Below are 19209 nucleotides of genomic sequence, written 5' to 3'. Positions count from 1 at the left end.
TTAAATACCATTTATAACTTTACAAAAACATTTTTGGGTTTTTTTGTGTTGCAAATCTCCATCCCTGCATTGTTTTGTTTTCCGCTTGCCCCTGTTCACCTCCTTCGTTGTCCTTGTTGTCGGCGCAAGATGTCTCCATGGCAACACTGCAACCAGGGCCCCTCCAGCCAGTCTGACATTCACAATGCCAACTCTGCTGTCCCATGGTGCATTGCCCATTCCCATTACATAGGTTAGGACAGCCATCTGGGTAGGATAGGGGGCAAGATAAGAGAGGTCCAGGGGATGGGAGGACGGAAGAGAGGCGGGATGATGCTTTTTTTTTTAATCATTAAAAAACAAACAAACAAACAACTATCACTTAGTCTGATGCAATCTGACATATGCTCAAGTGGTTTTGATGGACTAATGAATTCCATAAATGACTAAACGGTTGAATGGTGTGAGTAACTATGGGTCAATAATAAAATTCAGCATGTCACTTTTAGTATACGCAGTAAATTAGTCTTTGTAACTGTCTGCCCATTGCTCTCATTTATGAATCAGTGCATGTAATGGGATTTTGATGGCCTGGGAGTAATGCTTTCAGATGGGACAATACAAGTGTATTCAATTAAATGTGAGCATTCGCATGCATGTGTACGCATAAATGGGCGCACTCTGCAAAAGATGAATTTTGACTGTAATAACCTAAGGCCCCAGAGCTAAGAGTGTTTTGCCACTAGCATGGCAAAGCTATCATCAATTTAACAAGATTGAGTGAAAATCAGACATTCAAAGCAAAAAAAAGACTGCATAATTCAAGGCGGGTTGTCAAAGCATGAATAATGGAAACAGAGTGGCGACAACAAGAGGCAACAACGTCAAAAAGCGCCACAACAACAGTACATTGGGTAAAGCTGTGGAAAACAACAACATAAAAAAATTAACGGTATAGTATTACAGTGAAACAATTATAATAATAATTTAAAAAACAATTACCACAAATGAAACGGTATCATTATAATAGACTAAAATTATCATGGCCAATATTGTCATGCTATTTAAATCATGCAAACAACAGAAAATGGGAGCAACACGTTTGATTTTGAAAACTAACGTGTTAATATCCACAACCCATGGACATTAGATATTGTCAAAGAGCAACAACCAATTGTTTTTTTTCCACCTCAAAGGGCTCGATATTTATAGATGGCCATCTGTGGTCTTGCGCAAAAACTGACACATCTTAATTTTCTGTGAGAGTGCAAGGCTTGTTGAGGGTTTTGGGGAATTTTGCAGACAGCTCTGGGCGTTCCGGCAAACTGAGGCATTTCATTCACAAATATGACAACAGCGTAGTTGCAATCCTCTAAATCATTGAACAAATCACTTCACTGGAGGCGTTGTGATTATTATTATGGTTTTTATGACATTTTCAAATCACTCCCTGGCCACGGCACATGGATGTGTGTGTGTGTGTGTGTGTGTGTGTGTGTCTGTGTGTGTTTTGGTCAGACATGAATGATCAAGGTGCAAGGCGTCCAAGATCCCACTTCACAGCCATGAGATCTTTGATCGCTTTGGCCATCTTTATACATCATCCGCCTGTGGAGTTCTGCTCGCAGTTCCTCATAAACATACTTGACGTGCTTTGATCTCCTGCATGCGTGGAGTGCAGCAATTCGATTTCTGCTTGTGGAGGAATGCGGCTCCAACACGCCAATTTGAAAGGAAATGATCGGAGCCACTTCCACTGGCTGCGTTCACGCCCACAACAGTGCAAAACGCCGTTTTTAACAGCGCCAAGCTGTGTGCATCTGCGAAAAAAACCCAAACTAGTCTAGCCCACCCATGCACAGATTTATGCCATGCCGCGTGCCAGACTTGCACTGGGCACGAATTTAGCACTTTATCCATGAGATAGCCATTCCTGATTGAGGTTCAAGACCGAGCTGTTTGGTTTTGGAGAGTTACCGGAGCCTAGAAATTTCACGACATGCAATCCTTAAATACGTATATAGATTTGGATTTAAAAAAACAAAAACAAAAAACAAACCAAAAAAAAAAAACAATGCCCCAAATAAAGGGTTTAAAAAACCCTAAGCATTTGATTTTATTTACATGTGAGACAGTGTTGCGTTTCAGTGTTCCTCCAAAGCAACCGTCCAACTTACAAAAAATGCAAACTGCATCTACTCAAAAATCTACGTGTCACATTCTAATCTATCAGGAAGAGTGAAAGACTGCAGGACACTCAATGACAATGTTTTCTCCAGCAGCAAAAATACTCACAAATAAACTTATCACAGTGATTTCATCAATGAATAAGGAAACAAGACTTGCATTTCTACCCCATGAGGTGAAGGCAAAGACAGGATTGATCGATAAAAAAATATGTGCATGCACACCATTGCACTCAGTCGCAGGCAAGCAGACACACACACACACACACACACACGCACACACACACACGCACACACACACACACACCCACACACACACACAAGCACGCACACACACACACTCAAGATATGAGTTTGAATCGTGTGAAGGCACAGAGTGAAGAGGACAGACTAAATTATGAAGACTAGATTATGAAAATGAAATGTTTTTCATTGAGTCCTGCTCTGTAGATTAATGACCACATTTTCACTCAAGTTGCAATATGGGGTTTTGCCCTCTAACAAATCGCTACGTCAATAAAGCCATGCATTATGAATATAAATAGTGCAATCTAAGCCATGGCAGCAGCTAAATTAACAAGAGTTTCTCTGAGATTGGCATTCTATCATATGTCTAAAACACCAGCAGATGAGAAAAAGTCAACAAAGGACTTTGAGAAAGACAATGTGTCATCTTGTTTGAACAAGAGCTAATTCTGTGGATGCACAGGGTGGGGAATGGTTAATGACTTTGTTTTTTTTTTGTTTTTGTTTTTTTTAAATCCATAATTATTACAAGTCTCTGCATCCGCGGACCATTCGTGATTGTCAACTATCGGTCTGAAGTACATTGTTCCTCAGCATTGAACTTCAAGAACAAAGCCAATTAGCAGTGATTGCCTATTAAATGCAGCTGTCATTTAAAACAGTGATCCTTATGAAAGAACAAGACAGCACAATCCATAGTGGGCATTGATCGGCTTGCCTGGGCAGGCCAACATGGGGATCCTCTCTCTTCAATGCCAGGCCTCAGTCAATAGCCACTCATACTAACTTGAATAAAGTGAGATTTTCAGAAACTATTAACTCCACCCTTCCCACTAATGTAGCAGTTCTCGGAAATCCCCAGAAAAGGGGCCGAAATTGCCTCTGCTCGTGGGTCGGCACACACACACACACATACACACACGCAAACACACACTCTTGTGCAAGTTTGCCACGTGTGAACAAAGAAAAATCGTTTTTAAGAAGGAGTGGGGAAGATAATGAGACAGACCGATAGAAAGAATGAAAACAAAGCACACGAAAGAAACTTAAACTTCACAATGATTAAAAAAAGAGAAAAAAAACACCTTTAGCGTTGACTTTGTTCGTCCTCACCTTTTCTAAAGGTCATCCACGAGAGGTAAAACAGGTGCTTACATAAAGGTAGATCAGATAACACACTGCACTTTAACACAGACAAGCGTAGGAAGCTGTACCATATATTGTTTTAGTCACTGTCGCTGGATTGTCCCTCCTTTGCTTCATTTGTTTCACTAATTATTCCTGCTCTGTCTTTAACCCCGACCTTTAAATTTCCTTCTTCTTTCCTGGACAGGTTTTTCACAAGAGCTATTGCATTAAATGTCGAAGGTGAGACAAAGCTCTCAACATTGCGCTGGGGACCCATACTGCCATGCAGTCTGCACTGGTCTTGTCATAAATTCATCTGTAAGGCTCTTACCTCTATGCCTCAACCAGACAATAGTTGTGATCCCGTTTGGATTTGTGATAGCGGTGACTTTATTGTAAGTTAAATGGGGTGAATTTGAGATAGAGGTTGAGATGTCAGACATACCGGTAATTTTCTTCATACACACCCACTGCATGCTCAGAAAATACATTGATTCACTCGTCTAGCACAAATGATCATGGAAGGTGCCACAAATACCCAAATATAAAGGCACAAAGACACTCAACAGCTCTGTAATGTTTGCATCAGCAGCCTCAGAAATTTTCTAGTTCCTTCAAAATGTTCTTTCAGGCTTTCATCATTTGCTCCTTTTGTGAAGCGGGGGAGTTTCACGTAAGACATGACTCGGAATACCAGAGCTATTTATTGGCAGATTCTTTGTGCGCTACACAGAAACGCTCTCACATGCATGCACATCCACATGTTGACAGCACAGCGCCTCAACACTGCTGATACCACGCTCGGCTCTATGCCCCCCGCGTCTGGGCTCAATGACACCGGACCCCTGCAGTAGTGCACCGCTGCAAGAGGGAGTGCACGACATGTAGGGAGTTATCATTGAGGCTGACACCCTAATCTACGTACAGATAGCACCACAGAGTCTACGGAGCCAAGCCAGGCCAAGAGCCCACAAATGTAGCAGCTAGCTTCTACCACCACAGGCTAATGAACAAAACACCAGAGTCAAGATACGGTACCTGCTTTGTCAACCATGCGCCCATGGTCTGCAGTGGGAGGAAAACGTGCAAAAGGTAAGAGAATGGGAGAATTGGCAAATAAAGGAATAAATCGATGCAAGAAACATCATGCAGAGCTGAAATGAACAACAGGCAAACTGAGATAAGCTGTGAGTGTCTGCTTGCTGGTGGAGTTTGCGCCGCGCCAAGCTGAGGCCTGACAATTCTTTCATCTCGGGCTGATGCCGCAGTCAAAGCTGCCCTACTTTCTGATGGGGGGAAAATGAGGAGATCATAAACTGCTATTCCCCTGTGCTTTCGTATGTGTTGGAGGGAGTTGTGTGTTAGTGTGTGTGTGTGTGAGAGCGTATGTAAGTGTTGATCTGACGGGTGTGTGTATCAGGTTGCAATCACAGCGCTTGCGGTGACAGCAAAATGAGACATTGCGACTAAAAGCACTGTGGGTGAATCCAAAGAAACTGGCACTCATCCATCCAAAGTGACAGCGATGTCACTATGAGACATTGATTGATTGACATTGGGGGAAACAGACAAACACACCAACCATTCACTTTTTTTTTTACATCAGTCAGGTGAAAATTTCACCTTTTATCAAAAACCCTGGTGCTTGAAGGGCTTCCTCAAGCTTACAAAACTGCTAATTCTTGCTCTGGAGTTTGGGAACCACTTTTTTTTGTTGTTGTTCTGATTGATTCTCGGTCTTTCTAAACTTCTTCCAGCCTTATTTGTTGAAAAAGTTGGACAGGCTTGACAGATTAATTTGACTGGGTGCTGCTGGGTGCACAGCGAAGCACACTAACCCCGCCCCCACCTCCACACACACGCAGTAAATTGCTCTCACCGATAGTGCAGTGCTCTCCATTCCAGCCCTGGTGACACTGACACTTGCCATCCTTGCAGGTTCCATGTTTGATGCAAAGCGGGTTGCACACACGCTGATCACAACCTGCTCCCGTCCAGCCATCCTCACAGCGGCAAGCTCCACCCATGCACACTCCGTGTGTTCCACAGTCTACGGAACACACCTCTGCAGGAGAGAGGGAGATTTAGACTCTGTATCAGATACGCCACAAAAATTTAAAACTCCGTGCGGAGTACTGATGAGAGTCAGACATAAAGGACGCTTTTAACCAGGGAGATCCCAAGAACCCTTTTCTTCTTTGGAAAATGATGAATTTTACATTAAATGACTGCTATATGTTCACTGAACACCAAAATATATGTTTTTTTTCAAACATTTAATGTTTAAATCCTAATTTAAGATTAGGGCCAAATTTGACCCTTTGGGATTTAAGGGTAGCATTTGAGTAGCAAAATTTATAGGAGTCAAATTTGACCCTGTGGGTTCTCCAGGTTTAAAATGGTCAAAAGCCGGATCATCATCACGGCTTCAACAAACATATTCACTTTCAGTTTTCAGCGACGAGATGTGTTCTTTAGGCTGCGCAGCTACCTGCACGTTGCAGTGGAGTAGGACTAAATTTTTGTTTAATAGGGTTCAAAATGTGTTGGCAAGCGTATGACCTAACGTGGAGTGAAGGAATATCTGGTTATGGTAGGTTCCCATGAACGTTAAATGCAATCCGAAATAAAACTGCAATATTCTATGGTAGCTACAATGTAATATTATTATGTAATACGATGTAATATTGTCGGAGGTGGTGGACAACCTGATATAAAAATCACGGATTGAGTGTAACCAAGAGTATTACAGTACTTTATTATTTGGGGTTTTAAATTTATTGCAGTCTTTATTGCAGCGTAGGTGACAAGTACAATTATGTGGACCTATAGAAATGTGCATATTCCCCGCACCCCCATTACAGTGCCTATGTGTAGCCAGATGCATGTGATGAGATCCTACAAGTTTGATTATGTGTCTGAGACTCCCGTGTGCTCGGGATGCAATATGCACAGATGTTTGGAACGCTCTACACTTGCTGAGGGATACTGCTGAGTGGAACAATGTTGTTTATATTAAAGTCAAGCATTGCTGCGCTTTTAATGAATGCTGAAGTCCTGCTGCTGAGAATTGCTGCTGGCTTTATTTTATGAAAGACACTGAATATAAAAATGGTCCTGATATGTATGCACAGGACGGCTTGTTTTCCACTTCACAATGGGAATTTACGAGAATGTAGGTGTCACCGCATACGATAATTTTCAGCAAAGTAATTTGGGCCAGAACTTGTTTTTCTTCACGTCCTGTGGCCTGTAATGACTGCATTGATAATCTTAAAAGGGTGCTAAATTCTCACCAAGTCCCTTTAGAGCGGAACAGTAAAAATATAGACATTTATTTTCACTCTGCTTCAATTTGGCATTTGAGTTTTTTTTTATGTTGTTTTCTTAAATACAACTTTGCTCTCGCAGCAGCAAGGGGAAGCAGGATTTTTTTTTTTTATTACTTTGCCAGGCCATCCATTTCTTGGAAGGATGCACTGCATCTTCATTAACTATGATGGCATTAGCAATATTGTTTTGGTTGTCATCGCATAAAATTATTTGGGGGGGGTATCAATAAATAATTCATACACATATTCCAATAAATGAGTTATTCTGTGTGTTATTTAAAAGGTCAAGTTTATGGCTTCATTACAACATACGTCACTACAACAACATCTTTGGCGGCCATTAGCTGAGCTTTTTTTTTTTCTCCCAATTATTTTCTTGTGATCTGGTTTACACTTTAATTAACTGCATTTTCGTTCATACCGTAAACTGTGCTGAATTAAAGTGTGTTCACACTCAATAGGGGTCACTTTAGCCTTTGTCATTTTGTGTTTGGTTTTGTGTTTTCATATGACCTGGTTATGTTCGCATTAAAAACACAAATCTAAGACTTCACCACAATACAGCACAATGTCGCCGGGGTTATTCAAGTGTTCAGATACATTATTTTATATCTTAATTGGAAAAAAACATAGGGCCAATTTAGAGTGTTCAATCAGCCTGCCACGCATGTTTTTGGAATGTGGGAGGAAACCGGAGCACCCGGGGAAAACCCACGCAGGCCCAGGGAGAACATGCAAACTCCACACAGGGAGGCCGGAGCTGGAATCTAACCCTGTACCTCTGCACTGTGAAGCCGACATGCTAACCACTGGACTACCGGGTCACCCAGATAGATCAATAGCTTTCTATTATTAGTCCCACAAAAATATATAATTGGCAAATTAGATGACTGCTAACTGACTGCATCGGAAACATCAGGATCTTTTTGTTTGGACTTACCCATAGAGCAGTCAGGTCCCATCCAGTTTGGGTCACAGCTACACAGCCCAGTGTCTGGAATGAAGGCACCATGGCCGTGGCACTGGTCCGGACACTGGGCACGAGGCAGCTCACAGTGGAGCCCTCCCCAGCCTGGCTTACAGTGGCACTCGCCATTCACACAGATGCCATTGTTGGAACACGTCGGGTCCAGGCAATCCACTGCATAAAGCAAGAGAAATCCAATCAAAAAAAGACCACCGCAAATGAGCAAATGGCACATCACAGTTTACGCTTGTAGACAAAGAAATGTTATGAGTAGGTGTTTAAAGACAGAAATGACAGGAGGCATCTTTTCATCCTTTGAGTACACCAAAAGACAATGCAAGAAAAGACAAGACAAGCAGAAATCACTTGGGCAATTAAAGCACACAACAATGAATAGCAGCATCTTTTAATTGTGTACTGCTATGAAAGAGCAACATGTGGATGTTCTGCTCAGGAGAAGCTGACAAACGGCCAACTACGGAAAAAAAAACACCCACGACAAACGAAAAACAAAACAAAACAATTTGACAAATGACCTCCTCTCAAGTAAAAAGACCCCCCCCCCCCCCCCCCCCCGACAACCCCCTTTCCAATGTGACCCTTCCTCTGGCTTGCCCTTTTTGCTCTGTCAAGCTCACTCATCCTCACCTCGTCCTCTTTTCACTCCTCAGCCACTATTGATCTCCCCCCCCCATTACCTTTTTGCACGCATGCTCCCACATCACAATCTCCATTTGTGTTTGCCCGGCAGAAAAGGCGACTCACAGCTATTGATTTTCATGTCAGCGGCACTCCAGGTAAATTGTTTGAGGGACTCTGCTGGGATGAATATCAGATATGAAAGCAAAGGAGATTGATTTCAGGTGAAGACCAGGAGCAATGCTGACCTCGTTCTGCAACCTATTCCCTTGACCTCTTTGGCCTGCCAATCTCCTAAACACTCGTCCTACTCCACTCTTAATCCTCCTCATATTTCCCTCTGGGACGCACTTGCTCATGCTCATTCAAAGCCTCCCATTCTGACTGGCACGCATTTACCCTTATATTGCTGCTTTGACCCCTTAAACTTTGATGCCATTTTTCCAACTCTTGCTCGTCCATCTCTATGACGACCAAGAGCGTGGCAGGCAGGTACTTCGTAACGGAGATCAATAGATGCCATTGAATCCCTTAATAAAAATGTGTGATGTGTTTGGCTGCAGTATCATCCGTCAACTTTGTGTATATATGGAGGGAAGGGGCGCTCACTCGGTGTGAGATCGAGCGATGATGATCTGTCACACTGGCGCGAGGCAGAGTGTAGCAGTGAATGTACGATGTGCTTGTTTGACTGCAAACAACCATGTTTCTTCTAAAATAATCACCATATGCGGAGACATTATGGCTGGGAAAAGAAATGACACACAGTGATGCATCTTTATCGAGTCGATGCTCACAAGACTTCAGCAGGGTATCGCATGGGCAGCATGGTACGTGATATCAATTGAATTAAATTTCCAAGTCAGCTAAGGTTGAAATAGTATTCCTCGTATATTTGACTTTTTTCGCTCCGGGCATCTCTCCAAGTTTGATGACGAATTACAAAGTGAATGCACCCCTTTTTATTCCTAAACTGGCTAACTTGGCTTCCCTGAGAAGAAATTAAATCATACAGTCAATTAAGCACAGTATTAAAAACTGCAGTGACTACAAATATAAATTATTATTAATGCAGGCATGCAAGTAAGGAACCAAACGGTGAAACCCTGCATATTCATGTTCATCACGTGCAAATTTGCCTATTTGCACACTTTTTTTTTAAGCAACCTTTAGCTTTATTTAGTAATATCTAATAGAGCAAAAACATTTTTTTATTTTGTTAACTAATGATGTCTGGAAAATCTCCACAGTGCGTTTGTTTAAGTTCTGTATATTTGTTATTTGTTGTGGCTAAGACGAGTGGTCATAAAAGAAATCCTAAATAGAGCGCAAGCTTTTTTGTGTTTTGTCTCAACCCCCCCCCCCCCCAAAAAAAAAACTAAACAAAACACAACACATTTGTTGGCTCTTCTGCCTATTGTTCTTTCCATTGCAAGCAGCCCACATTGTGATCTGTTGCCCCATTGAGGGCACTGGTAAACGAGATTTGGTCATTTTGAAAATGGTTGCTCAGGGTGATCAAATCCAGTGTTGCTTTGAAAAAACGGCATAGAAAACGTAAAACGGATTACCTGATCCTACATAGCAAAAAGTGAGATTGCCAGATCCGGATCATTTAGATCCAAATTACATTTTTGGAACGGCCGGTCCAGTTAGTGGAGCATTCTGCTGCATTTGGTGCCAGGTCGGACTGCTTAAAATGTTCTCAATACTGGACTACAACTACTGTAGAGAACGTTAACAGTATTCAGGTTGCAACCCACGCTTGGCCAACAAATTCACTACAATGTGAAGAAAATTACGGGTTTAAATGTATGCCTTAATCCTCTAATTCTAATTTTTATTCATTTAGAGGATTGATATTTTCATTCAGCCATCTGGGAAATAATACCATTTCAACATATCAAAGTGAAGCACATTTGATAACATTTCATACTCAATTCTTCCATGCCCAGTGGCAGTACTTCAACCTTCCTAAGTATTTCACAATGATTGAAATGAACCTCCTCTCACCTTCAGCACAGCTCTGGCCTTTGTAGCCGATGGAGCACACACAGTTGCCATTGGTGCAGCTGCCGTGGCCGCTGCAAAGAGGGTCAAGGCATTGCGTGACAGGGACATCACACTCAGGTCCTTTCCATCCACTGTAACATGCACAGGAGCCTTTGTCGTACTGGCCGTTTCCACTGCACAGCACCGGGCATGCCGCTGGCAGAAAACAATAAGGAGGGGAAAACACTGTAAAATCTGGTCAATTTTGCAAGGAATAAAATATAGATCATAAATCAAGGTTGGGTATTGCAGGGGAGGCTTGATAAGAAAAAAAAGTCGCATTGTGTACCTGCGCAGTTGTAACAAATATGGAATCACTGATTTATAGCATACACAATGTAAGTCAATATGCTTTAAAAAATGTAATGTAGAACAGAGTTAAGGGTGATCTGAAAGAAAAAGCAAAAATAAATAAATAAATAAAAATTGCTTCCTAAAATAAGCATGTAGACACGATTTTCAAAAACTTAATTTTAAAATGGGTGGCACAGTGAGAGACTGGTTAGCTCGTCCCCCTCACAGTGCAGAGGTCGTGGGATTTGATTCCTATGTATGAGTTGTCTCCCCATGCCTCCGTGGGTTTTGACCGGGTACTTCGCTTTCATCCCACATTCCCAAAACATGCTCAGTAGGTTAATTCACCACTCGAAACCATCGGTGTCAAACTCAAGGCCCGGGGACCAGATGCGGCCCGCCATATCATTTTATGTGGCCTACGAAAGCAAACCAACTTCCATGATACTTTGTAATTTTGTAAAAAAAATCAAATTCTCATATGTCACAGATACGAGAGATATTGTAAGCTTTTTCTTGTAACCAAACCTCTCATTACAGCAACTTACGCAGCAGTTGAATAAACCGTTATTCTTGACACCTTTTCTCTGGTTTCAATCAGAACGACCCTCCGAGGGAAACAGTAACTAAAATGTGCAGATCGGGGCACCGTATTATACACAAGTAGAAAGATGGAAAAATGCTTATTCCCTGGATTTTTACGTGAACCCAATTTCAACGACATTTGTACAACTCACTCTGCCACCTCCACACACACACACCACCTTCCCATGACTGGGTGGAGACTAAATAGATTGGATAGGAGGCTGGAGTATGCCACTGACACAAAGGGTAATTACAGGGAAAAGGTAACGAAACTATTCATCAAAACTGTCTATGTCAGGTGAGCACGGAGCAAAGGAGACATTGGTTTGACGAGCTGCCATTCATCATCAGTCATCTTGTCAGTGCACTTAATTGTCCCAAACCTCCTCTCTTCGATGATGTTTCTCTAATTAGGGAAGGAATATGATGGTAAGTAGCCAATACCTTTGGAGCAGTCCATGCCGTGGAATCCTGGGAAGCAATGGCATACGCCAGAATTGCACTCTCCGTTCCCATGGCAATTGCGCGGGCACTCTTGCACAGAATCTGTGAGGAAGACAAAGTGTGACAGAGATGCAGAGAGAGTAAGAAGATGGTGAGAAAGCATCAAAGCGTTCATTAAACCATTGCCACTATTCACTTGTTCAGATTCGTGTGGACGAAAGAAGCTCCAAATCTCACATTTTTACACATGCAGTATCAAAAGGAAATGTATTTAATCTTTTCCTGGGGCTTTTTCCAACGGGGAGAGTGAATGCATTCATTCCGGCAGAAGGCTTCCTCCTATTTATCTTGACCACAGAATTAAATTCAAGTAACGTGTTTTAGCCCTAACTCGCTTTGTCTCTCTCAATTAGTTATTAAAAAGAGACATCCTAAATTTTTGGTAACAGCTTACCCCTCACTTGAGGCCACAAAGGCATTATTATCAGAACCAAATATGGATTGCGATGTAAGTTGGAGTGTTACATTTTGGTATTCTATTGACTTTTGTTGTCACTAAATCCGCTGAGAAGAGAGTTCAGCTGGGTTTGCTAATGCGGTCCCATTATGCTTTTGTCAGATCCCACTCTCGCTACTCAAGTGAAATCCTGCCTTTCCTTCTCTTCTGTCGGTGTCCTCATCTACTTCCTGCGAATCTCCAGCTCTCGTCTGCCTCTTATCCTAATGCCACCTCTCTTCCACTCCTCGCATACTTCCCACCACTTCACCCCGTTGTCGCTTGGCCCCCACCATTATAGATTTCCACCAGCTCCCCACTCTTGACTCACTCCACTGTGCCCTTGCCACCTCGGCCTGTGCTTCTCGACAGTCCCCCTGGTGTAAAAGCGCTGACATGAGACAGCAACGCTGAAGGATTCTTTCTCGCTCTGTTTGACTTATTCTGTCATGTTTTCGTCATAGTGCCCCAAACACAGTCGAAATTAATTGCAGTCCCTTCAGGAGCTCAAAATAATTAATTTAAGAGGTCAAAGCAGCATTCAGCTTTTGTTGGGGTTTGATTACTCCAGGATTTTTATTGATGACTATTTCAAGTAACTGAGTGGTTTTGTCTATTCCTTCTCGGACAACGAAAATGCATACAAATTACACAGACCAGGAATAACATTAAAATAAGCCTTTACAAGTGCTCGATTCTCTTTCGTGTACCGCTTTAGGCGGCTGGACAAGGCTGGGAGCCTTTGTTTGGCAGTTTCGAGTGCTTCAGGTATGGTCATCTGGATGTACCTCTCGGGTATCGGCCTTTTCATCACACCTCTCTGGGGCTCCGTCAATTGACTCACATCTTTCCGGGCCGCCTTGATCTTAGCCTCCAACCGTCTTTTCCATGGTGGGTAACGTATCTTCCATGGCTTCCATGGTTGCTCTTATAGTCAAGCATCTCAAGGATCACTGTTGCTGAAGCGTATATCAGCTCATTGGTTTCCGTGACCGTTACGGTAGGGATCGCCCTCAGTGCTGCATTCACACTTTCCATGAGACTTTCAGGTGGTACTTCACATAGCCGTTGTAATCGGTTTCTAGGTTGCCCAGCTTTCATTCTCGCCATGATCTTAGCTTTCAGGTCAGTTGCTGCCTCGCTCAGCATTTCATTCATTGGGGCTGGCCTCCCAATCTCATGATCTGCATTAATTGGGGCTTGCCTCCCAATCTCTGGTATGACCTCCTCCTCTGATCTGGCAGCCTGGGGCCCTTCACCATGGAACCTGCGTTGTACCTCATCAATCTCAAGTTGTGACAGCAGTTGCCGTTAGTGGATGTTAGAACACTGAGCCACTAGTTGTTTCATGGTCAACCGTGACTGAGGGTTTCGAAGTAACCATTTAGCCCACATTCTCTGCATCTAACCCCTCTGACTAGGGTTGCTTGAGTAGTAGCATTCCAACAGAGCCATGTTATCGCATCTCGCCCATCTCCGCTTTGTTCCAGTAGCCCATTTTTCATCAAGGTGCTCTGGTTCCCCAGCACCTCACGCAGACCTGGTTTGGCCGGGCGACGTCTGAGCATGTCATTCATTTCATTGTCTCTCATCATTGTATGAGGTAGGCATTAACGTGAAGGATCTTGCCCAAGGACCCACACTGGATGATGTTATGTGCTCATTTTTTTGCCCCAAGCGGGATTCGAAACACCGACTCCCATATGCCAAACTGATGCCTTTTATATATATATATATATATATATATATATATATATATATATATATATATATATATATATATATATATATATATATATATATATATATATATATATATATATATATATATATATATATATATATTCTCATTCATTCATTCATTCATCTTCCGAGCCGCTTGATCCTCACTAGGGTCGCGGGGGTGCTGGAGCCTATCCCAGCTGTCTTCGGGCAGTAGGCGGGGGACACCCTGGATCGGTTGCCAGCCAATCGCAGGGCACACAGAAACGACGATATATATATATATATATATATATATATATAACACACACACACACACACACACACTTGCGCACACTCACACAAACATATACATATAAATTGCATTTTAAAAGCCTGCATGTTATAGTGGCTAGACGAGACATCCACCTTACTACTTTGTTTTGTTATTATATTAACTCACCCATTATGTTTGTACTGAAGGAAACTGTCTCTCTCTCACGACCATCATTGTAAAAGGCCAGATGCCAGGCTCCGGCATCCAGGTACTGGACAAACACTGCCTCATTAAGAACCACGGTCTGGATGCTTCTCCTCTCTCTTGGAGATTCCACCACACTCCATTTCTCCTTCCCATCCAAGCGCTCCATGTAATCATACTGCAGGAAAGTGTAGGGGAGAAATTTCAATGAAAAGTGAGGAATCAGAATAGCGTCAAATCTGGAATTCAGCCAGGAAGTGTGAGTGTTGCTTTTTTTAAGAGTGTGACATTTAACTGTGTGGGTCAGGAAAATACAATAAATGTCAGTAAAAAGTGTAAGAGTGGCTGGAAACTGTGAGGAAAGGCGGCAGAAGGCAAACAAAGAGAACCACAGGGACTATGGAGCTCACCAAATGTCGGTTTCAAAAAACTACCCTGTTCAGGAAGTGAAATGGTTATCTACAAATCAACACGGCTCTGAACTTTGTAATAAATCGAAGGGTCACATTGATGTACGATTTCATTCAATGTAACTCGTGGATTCAGTGAGGTTTTTTTCAAGCAACGAATCACCAAATATCCCACGTCATGAGAACTGATGCTAATGGTTTCTCTATACATGGGACTAATGAATACAATGCTATTTGTGTGACTAGAACATAGATACGTGTCGAAGGAAGTGTCAGATCTTCCTTTGCTTTTGCCTCTATTTACCTGTGCATGCGACGGGGGCAGGCCCTTACGAATATAGACTCCGAACAGGGCATCCTTGCCCAAGGATATGTTGAACTTGAGGAACTGCGCTTGACTGAGGTACAACAAGGACCTCCAAAATACACCAGGCGGGACTTCTTGGGTCACTCTCCTCCCGACATCAATGTTGCCCGTGTCTATACTGCTGTTCCGTCCCGTCCACGGACCTGGGGCGAGGGGGAAAGAAACTGCATTCTGTGATTACAGCCATTACTTGTCTGAATCAAAAGCTTAGAACAAAATAAACTTCTCATGTACTGTACGTCAGGGCATTGGCAGAGAGTGAGAACTTTTAGATTTCGGCTTCTTTGGCACACATAATTAGATTGTGACCTCGTTTTGACTGTTTTATCGAGTTACCTTCCGTTTGCTCGTTCTGCATCTTCCTAATCATCCGCACCCTTCAATACACTAAATTCAGACCTGATAAAACCAGTTCAGACTGTGGAGCCACACAGAGTAAAGCTCCAATATAATGGTAATTTATGCCGCCATACTGTGTGGGCGTGGCTAAAACACAATCCCATGCACTCCGGCAGAAGTTCAGACGGAGCCGAACAGAACTTGTAGCTGTAAAAGTTAATGTGAAAGTAAATATAGTTCACTGTGAAATCGAGGTGCAGTGTGATACCGTTGTGTAACTAAAAAGAAAAACTATATTACTGGTCTTAAAGACTGAGGATAAAGCAGATACACAGAATCGCAGGACGAAACTCACAGCATCCTGCAAATCAGGACAGCCATCTGACCCTGGCGGCTTTGGAGCCCAGACATGAAAATATACCGGCAAGAAGAACGTGTGTGCAGAATAGTGAAGCAGTCAAAGTTAGATGGCGAATAACAACATCTGGGAACACAGCCCTCTTGGTCATACTGCTGAGCTTAAGCACAAAGTAACTTCAAACAAGTTGGCCATGCTGTGGAAGCATGCAGAGTAAGTGAAACTTGAAAAATGCATGGAGATGGGTCCTTGAAAGAATGCAGTGGGGGTGTGGGTGAATATACTGATATTTTATTTGGCTGATAAACGGATGATTGCTCTCCATAACTCAGCAGAGTGGTTAAAAAGCTCTTAGTGATTGCATAGCTCACATGGCACCGTAATTTATGGACGTCTTTAAGTTGGTATGAGCCCATTTGGGTGCAAAAGTCTATTAGCAGCAGACAATGTTATTTAAAAGCTTTGAAGGCAGGGGTAGTGGACTGTAAATTGTGCTATTCTTTTCTTTGTCAACTCAAAAGACAACAACACAGTTAGTTGAAGGTCCATCATTATCTCCGCCAAAGGGAACAGCGTGAGGGCTGGGTTTGGAGAGTACAAGTACTTTGTTACGAGACTGAATTCAAATTCTCAGTTATCTGGACTTTGCTTTCTGCTCGTTACTTTTTCAACATCCGCGGATGACGATATTCTGTTAAAAGATGCATACGGAAAAGAGTGAAGTCGACAGTGGATGAGATCTTGATTTATTGAGCGAAGTCTTGGGGAAAAAACAAAAACAGGGGCATCATGCCAAGATTTGAACCTGAGAGCATTTTCGATCAAGATGGAACAGATTCAAAGATGACAGCTATTCCAAATCCATTTCATTAGGTAAGAGAATATTTACGCCATCGGCTACAAGATCCATTTGTGGCGAATACATTGTCTTGTGCTAGCCTAAAAACCATCAGCTTCTGGCATTGAGGAAAATCTCTATTTGATCTGAAACAAATGACAATCAACTGGATTTCTTTCCGTTGTCACTAATTTAGCATTTTTGTGGTGTCTTTTTGTGGTTTTTATGCAGAACGCAGACGTTCAGACCAGATTATCCAGTCAGAATTTAATCGAAGCTGTGTCCGTTTATTTTTTTCTTCTAACTACAAATAATTTGCAAAGCAATAAAAGAGGGAATATGCCTTGCGTACATCCATTTTATTTAATGCTGAATCAAGTCATAAAGTCTACATATCTGGTTTGTCTCATCCTGTTGTATTGTGTGTTTTTGCTTGCAATGTGTCCATCTCTGCAGTCATAGTTGAGGCTGTATCAGAAGGCGTGCGTACTGCAGTTCATACCTCTGCCTCCAGAAGGCAGCGTGGCCACATCACTGTTCACAGGCACAGCGGCCCCCAGTCCGTTGTTTAACACCGGGCTGTCGGATGGCTTCAGCTGCCATGTCAAACCCAGTAGGTTGATTGCTGCACACAAACGGATAGAGACAGGAAGAGGAGAGTGGCGGTGTGTTTGAGGACATATGACATGAACAATACATGATTAAGTTTGGTATGATAACAAACACGCTTGAAAGCTCATCATGCCAGAGAGAAGCGCAGGATTGACCCTCTAAGTATAGACTGTAATTTACACGGCGACTCGGGCAGCTTTCTTCGAATGCTCTTTTTATTCTGTGTCACTGCTGTCAATTAAAAAAATTAAGAAGCCATTAACTCGGCATGAGATGCTTAAAGTATAAAGCTGAGAAAGTCTGACAAAACTGGCAGCAAACCTATAAAAACATTTTTTATTTATCTATTTTTTTTTTTACATTTTTCCTCCTCTATACCTCGGCATCTCACAACCGTCTTTCAAGCTGACAGCATCTCCTGCTTTTATTTGGGGGCCTTTACTCCATCTCTCAGAGAGCAGATGACAGATTGCTCTCTGAAGAGATCACTCTGTGACTTCTTCTCTTGTCCTCTTCTTTTCCTTCCATGTTCTATTATTGTCTGCTGTGGGGAAGGGACTGTGTTTGTACCTCATGCTGTTAATTTTTTTTTTTCTGTGTCCTTATTCAGAACTTTATTTGAGTGATGAACTCCCCGAGACTAACTCATCTGTTTCATCTCGATCTCATTTTCAAGAGGTTTCTTATAATACATACTCTGAATACTAGCTCCTTTATCTCCATACCAATTTATGCATATTAGACAGTCATAGGAAGGGAATTTATGGATACCATGAATTCGGTGGAATATATAATGAACGATATATTTTCAGTAGGATGGACGACTAAGGAAAATTGACCTATTAAACATCAATGGCCACGTGTGAAAAATGTCAATTAGATACATACAACATTAAAAGAAAAAAAAACTGTCATAGGAATACATTTTACATTACACAACCATCAGAAATAAGAACGTGTCGTGCCAATACTATATTTGCAGGCTCCAGCGTCTCTTTTCAGTAAAACTAAATGATGCCCATTCACCAAATAAACATACACACTACACAAAATTTGGCCAGGGTATGCATGATGTTGGATTCATTTTTTTGGTGGTAGTTGTTCAGTTCAATCTATTTTGAATAATCTTCTAGGTGTAAAAAAAGATGTTTTGTCTGCTGCACCACATATTCAAGATAATATACGGGTACTTTAAAATAGGGCGGCATGGCTCAGTGGCAGGGTGGTTGTTTCCCAACCCAAAGGGTTGCTGGTTTGATCCCCGGTCATTCTGACCTTACGCAAGATGCACTGAACCGCCAGCTGCTCCTGATGCTGTGTGAATGCACTAATAGTGCTTTGAGTACCCGAGGTAGAAAAACCCATTTGAATCACAATTTTTTTTAACTGCACGGTTTACCATACTCGTGATTGCAATTACTGCCTATTTTTTTTATGGAGCTTGTAACAAATATTTACTTGAGTACAATTTTGAATTAATGTAAAATCATCAATTGAAAGTTTACATAGATTTAAAGACTGATCTACAGTTATCTTTGATTCTTGAATACAATTCTTCCATCCATTTAAAAATCTGCCTCTGCTCAGGCCAGCTGGAGCCTATAGCGGCTGTCTTTGGGCAGTAGACGGGGTATACCCTGAATTGGTAGCCAGTCACTCGCAGAGCACACAGATGAACAACCGTTCACACCTAGGGACAATTTTGAGAGTTCCATTAACCTGACACACACGTGTGGGCGAAAACCAACGCATGTG

At 42.2% G+C, this 19209-nt stretch overlaps 3 protein-coding genes across 19 annotated transcripts in view; 2 read left to right on the top strand and 1 right to left on the bottom strand.

The window, feature by feature from the left end:
• The window catches only part of tenm2a (teneurin transmembrane protein 2a), a 215081-nt gene that overhangs the window by 20705 nt on the left and 175167 nt on the right, over positions 1–19209 (bottom strand). For 10 of the 16 annotated variants that reach the window (XM_052057305.1, XM_052057300.1, XM_052057384.1 and 7 more), the window contains 9 exons: positions 17345–17467; positions 15245–15471; positions 14513–14708; positions 11853–11954; positions 10491–10685; positions 7812–8012; positions 5419–5604; positions 4578–4604; positions 100–246 (listed from right to left, as the gene is read on the bottom strand). In XM_052057305.1, coding sequence (XP_051913265.1) covers positions 100–246; positions 4578–4604; positions 5419–5604; positions 7812–8012; positions 10491–10685; positions 11853–11954; positions 14513–14708; positions 15245–15471; positions 17345–17467 — 1404 coding nt within the window. The remainder of the gene's footprint in view (positions 1–99; positions 247–4577; positions 4605–5418; positions 5605–7811; positions 8013–10490; positions 10686–11852; positions 11955–14512; positions 14709–15244; positions 15472–17344; positions 17468–19209) is intronic. The other 6 variants (XM_052057313.1, XM_052057392.1, XM_052057367.1 and 3 more) reach the window with 3 other exon arrangements.
• Positions 1–19209, top strand: part of cnot7 (CCR4-NOT transcription complex, subunit 7) — a 256938-nt gene that overhangs the window by 62903 nt on the left and 174826 nt on the right. The gene's annotated exons all lie outside the window — the stretch shown is intronic.
• eif4ebp3l (eukaryotic translation initiation factor 4E binding protein 3, like) overlaps positions 1–19209 on the top strand; it is a 132266-nt gene that overhangs the window by 42589 nt on the left and 70468 nt on the right. The gene's annotated exons all lie outside the window — the stretch shown is intronic.

Source organism: Hippocampus zosterae, chromosome 1 (genome assembly GCF_025434085.1).
Source record: "Hippocampus zosterae strain Florida chromosome 1, ASM2543408v3, whole genome shotgun sequence".
Lineage (NCBI taxonomy): Eukaryota > Metazoa > Chordata > Actinopteri > Syngnathiformes > Syngnathidae > Hippocampus > Hippocampus zosterae.
This window is presented reverse-complemented; position numbering and strand designations above follow the sequence as displayed.